At 41.6% G+C, this 5,208-nt stretch overlaps 1 protein-coding gene across 1 annotated transcript in view; it reads left to right on the forward strand.

Annotated features, from left to right (window-relative positions):
* The first annotated feature begins 2,866 nt into the window (after positions 1 to 2,866).
* The window catches only part of gata2b (GATA binding protein 2b), a 9,645-nt gene continuing 7,303 nt past the window's right edge, over positions 2,867 to 5,208 (forward strand). Inside the window, exons 1-3 of the mRNA XM_031854124.1 lie at positions 2,867 to 2,992; positions 3,229 to 3,644; positions 4,229 to 4,795. Of these exons, the coding sequence (XP_031709984.1) occupies positions 3,419 to 3,644; positions 4,229 to 4,795 (793 nt within the window). The 5' untranslated portion in view covers positions 2,867 to 2,992; positions 3,229 to 3,418. The remainder of the gene's footprint in view (positions 2,993 to 3,228; positions 3,645 to 4,228; positions 4,796 to 5,208) is intronic.

A 5,208-nucleotide genomic window follows, 5' to 3' on the forward strand; every position in this document is an offset into this window, starting at 1 on the left:
GCACACATACATTCAAGCACGCGTCAATGCAATAAGCTCTTAGTGCAGAACATTATTAATTTGATACACAATGAAAAAAAATACTCCATAAAATGTAAAACAAAATAACATCATCATAACCACTATAGCCTATAATAATTACCAATCCTACAGCAAATTTAATTAAGATGAATACTAATAATAAACGTCTATATTAGCCTACTGATCTATTGTCATTTTTTGTATTATATACCATAGTGACGTTTCATTTTTATCTTTATTATGAGGTAAAACCACTTCCTTAAAATGGCTGTCCTATAATGAGATTCTCAGAGCTGAATCGGGCTGTGACCTCACTCTTTCTCCTGCGCTCGTGTGAGAAAAAGAAGACCAGTAAAAAAAGAAGGGCGGATTGAATTAATGTCAAATCCTAAAATGGAAGTGGATGTTTGCCGCCGATAAGGTTTTATCGCCACGCCAGATCAAAAGGGCTCACACTCAAAGCATGTGTATTTCCACATTATCATGCTGATGAGCTCTAATGCTGCCACACTTGTCCCTCCGGTATGTTCGGCTTTCTTCAGTCTAAACGCCAGATTTCCTCTTAATACTGCTCGAAAGGAATCGTTTTCTCTGCGTAAATGATGAATTTCAGTTATTTACATTGCAGTCTGATTAAACAAACAAACAGATTTATCTAAATATAGGCCTTTTAATCATCCGACCTTGCAGTTTATCATGGACTTTAAGTGTGACATGAAGGGAAGTTGTTTGTAAATAAATGTTTTAGTAAATGTTGAAAAACAGCAAGATAGATAGATAGATAGATAGATAGATAGATAGATAGATAGATAGATAGATAGATAGATAGATAGATAATATCGTAATTATCAGACTGATTAAAATCATGTCACGTGGTCCCTTTATTTTGTTGTTTTCTTATTTGGCCATCCACGTTTTGGCTACACTACCAACAACTCAAGAAGAGCTCTAATAAGTTGATGTGTGTTGCAATTTTAGCTGCATAGTTGGAAGTTGTGATTAAAGAGAATATATTTCAAATTCCAGTCAGATTAACCCACGTGTCCTGCAAACTCATAGCCTCGCGAATATGTTGTGTGTTTTTGCATTTCAAAAATTGGGCACTGTTGCCCATCTTTTTTTTTACAAGTGTGATAGTGTTAATGTTAATTGCTTCAGAGAGGTTTTGGCTATGCCAGGTATTTTGCCAAAAGACAAGACAGGGAACCGAATTAAAACAGGTTCACACAAACAGCGGACAGCAAGCAGGTTTTCTTCAGCACAGGCTGCATCAACATAATTAGAAGATAACCGAGATGCATAACGGCAACATTTTTCCTTAAAAGTTCACAAAATGTTCTGCTCGTGCAGGTGTGTTTCCGCGAAAATAAGTAATTATTGAACACATTAGAGTTTGTTAATCTAATCTAATCTAATGTAATATTTTTAGTCCACCTTGGCAGTAGTTTGCCACGCAGTGCTTGTTGGCCTGTTCTTCGAAATCACAGAATACATTCAGGATGATGATGTATTATTAATGCTGCGTAAATATCAGTTGCAGTGTCCTTCCTCGAGATCATCCACTGGGACTGCAGCAGACTATACGGGCAACCCCCATCTCTCTCTCTCTCTCTCTCTCTCTCTCTCTCTCTCTCCTTCTCTCTCTCTCGCTTCCTCTCTCTCTCTCTCTCTCTCTCTCTCTATCTCTCTCTTTCTCTTTCTCTATCTCTCTCTCTTTCTCTTTCTCTATCTCTCTCTCTCTTTCTCTTTCTCTATCTCTCTCTCTTTCTCTTTCTCTATCTCTCTCTCTCTTTCTCTTTCTCTATCTCTCTCTCTCGAAAAAGTTCATGTCCTGACTGTTTTTTCTTCTTCTCTAAGAAGCACTGACGTCAGGAGACGGCGTCAAGCAGGCGGCAGTGTCTGCCGGTCGGGGCTGCACGCGCTCCCTCTTCAATTATTGTCTGTCAATCATGCACGAGGGTAGAGAGAGGGAGAGAGGGGGAGAGAGAGAGAGAGAGAGAGAGAGAGAGAGAGAGAGAGAGAGAGAGAATGTAATATGTTCAATTACTCACACAAAATGTTGTTTCTTCACTTCAATATAAAGTAATGGGTGAATAATTAACCCTGAACATATCTTAACATCGGTGGAGCTTTTATCGTGCAGATTAAAACTCGTAAACTCTTACAGTGTTTTGTTTAGGGGACATTGCTGTTTAACATTTTATTCATTGATAAAAGTTTCCTTAAATAATTAAAGTGTGAATATTATCTTTTATAAGGGCACATCATGACAACCACAACCAAATGATTAAATAATGATATGGTGACATTGGATTTAAATACAATTGTCACTGACACATGTAAACACACCAAAACATGTCAGTAATATAAACTTATTTGAATCTTGGCGTCTGCATGTTTGGTGTTTATCTATGGAGAGACAATGCAGGGACAGCTCACCCCAAAACATTATTTGTATAATCATTTGTCTGTGGTTGTCATGCTGTGCCCTTATAAAAAACATATTCACAGGGTAGGCTACAGCTATAAATATGCAGCTATGATAATAATTATGTTAGTTTATGTTATATATTATGTTTCAAGGAATATTACACTGATGAATATTGTACTGAAACAATCAATTCCATAAAGTACAACAAAGTCATAATATAGGCCTGGCCCTGAGCAGCCAGGCCATGTCTCTCCTTAAGAGTGTTATAGAATCTTTTTTCTGGTGTGGGGGAACCGCCTCTGAGGTTTTGCAGAGGTGGTGTGTAATTGGCTGAGTCAAAGCTTTAATGGTGACTCCGCCCATGAGCTTGACAAGCCTAGCCCTGCGCTGTCAGCCACAGTTATACGTGTTGCTTTAAGTCCCAGTGGACGGAGTTGACTCTGACAAACACCAGCCGACTACTGGAGAGGACCTGCAGCAGCAGTTTTGCAAAGACGCGCTAACTAGTCGGACGCTGCGGATAAAACAACATTGGCAAAGGTACGGCATGTTTATCTTAGTGTCATGTTGAGTGAAGCACCTTATTGAGCGTTTTAAGTGAAAACGCGTATTGGGTTGTGGGTGAGTAGTGAGGAGAGCGATGTAGTAGTAAATACTTTGGGTGGAGATTGGTTGTCTTAAGTGGCATCAATACTCGCACCACACGAGCTGCGTTTAGAGAACTGATGCACAACACCCCTGTCTTAAAAATATTAACATATTTTTGCTTGTTGCAGGTTTTCAGTGCAAAATTCGACTCGATGTCCAGAGGAAGAGAGGGAATTTAAGTCAGAGGAACCACAACAAAAGCATTACTCTGCTACTGTAAATGGACACAGTGAAGATCTGGTAAAGGACACACATTTTAGACCAGCCTCTCCCTGGATATTCGTTTACTACAAAGCGCGCTACACAGAAGCCACAACGATGGATGTGGCGGCTGATCAGCCCCGCTGGATGCATCACCATGCCATGCTGAACGGGCAACACCCGGACTCTCATCACCACGGCCTTGGACACAACTACATGGAGCCCACGGCGCAGCTCCTGCCTCCGGATGAGGTGGATGTTTTCTTTAATCACCTGGACTCACAAGGAAACCCGTACTACCACAACTCTGCGAGGGCCAGAGTGTCCTACAGCCAAGCGCATGGTAAGATGAGCAACAAGGGGGCGACTTCAGCCAATAGGCCTACACACAAGCCACAAACTCGTAGTTGGCTTTTGCAGTATGGGAATTATTAACTAAGCAAAATGATATATACATTTCTGCAAACAATTGCCTACGTGTGTTATGATAATCGTCAGATCGTTGTATCTATTTTAACACAATTAACATCATCTGTCAGTTTTTCTGCAGTTTGAAACGTTAATTAAAATGAATGTTTGGCCTTGTGAATAATTGCTGGCTCATGAGTCTCATAAACTGGCTTGTTACATTCACGCTGTCACATTTATTTTTATAGTAACCCACATATTTGGGATTCTTTTTTTTTTTTTTTTTTTTACAAAATATTCACATTTAAGAAATAAATACGTGTGCAATCAGGAATATATTGTCTATTTTCTGAATATGTGTCAGGATACTTTATTTGCACGTTTAAATCGGGCCAGTGTGTCCGGTGAATCAACAAGTCTAGCCTACTTTATTTTGCATTCAAACTCGCATGCGACATAAAACACCACACAGTTTCTCTGAATGCTAAATCCGTCTTTGTCTTTTGTATTATTCCTCAGCTCGTCTGACGGGGACTCATCTCATCCACAGCCCGGGGATTTCATGGCTGGACGGAGGGAAAGCAGCCCTGTCGGCTCACCACCACAACGCCTGGTCCGTCAGCCCCTTCAGCAAGCCCAGCCTCCACCATCCCGGATCCGCGTCTCCTGGCGGACTCTCTGCCGTCTACCCGTGCAGCAGCAACTCAAACACGGTCTCTGCATCCTCGTTAACGCCGCCGTCCCACTCCAGCCCGCATCTGTACACTTTCCCCCCTACGCCACCAAAGGACGTATCACCGGACCCAGGGGCCGCGTCTCCCTGCGCCTCCAGAATGGACGAGAAGGAATCTATCAAATACCATGTGTCGTTATCGGAAGGGATGAAGCTGGAGGACTCCAGTTCGCTGAGGAGCAGTCTGGCCTCCATGAGCGCTCAGACCCCCTCCACCCACCATCCCATACCGACGTATCCCTACTCCCTCCCGGCACATGAGTACGGCAGCAGTCTGTTTCACCCGGGCAGCCTGCTGGGAGCTTCATCCAGCTTCAGCTGCAGGAACAAAGGCAAGACACGGTCCTGCATCGGTGAGTCCACTGCAAACACACCGGAGACTAGTTTAAAAATAAAATAAATGAAATCTGAAAATAGTCAGACAGTATTTGGACTTAGAAGCTTATCTGTGAGTTTATTTATCGACCTAGTCGGTCTGCTGTTCTGTAGCGAATCAGTGGCAATTAAACTGAACTAAAACTAAAAAATAGTTAGTCTCAGGCAAATACAAAATAACGTAATGCATTTTTGAATCATCCCATGGCACTCGATTTGTGTATCTGTGGTGCAAGGATGAGTTTATTGACCAAATAGTGCAGCTTTGCATCGTTTTGTTTTTATATGCAACATTTTACTCTGTAAATATTCCTAAAAGGATCATTTCACAGTATTGTTACATAACACACACACACACACACACACACACACACACACACACACACACACA

The sequence above is a fragment of the Anarrhichthys ocellatus genome, unplaced genomic scaffold, assembly GCF_004355925.1.
Source record: "Anarrhichthys ocellatus isolate YVR2014 unplaced genomic scaffold, GSC_Weel_1.0 scaffold1, whole genome shotgun sequence".
Classification (NCBI taxonomy): domain Eukaryota; kingdom Metazoa; phylum Chordata; class Actinopteri; order Perciformes; family Anarhichadidae; genus Anarrhichthys; species Anarrhichthys ocellatus.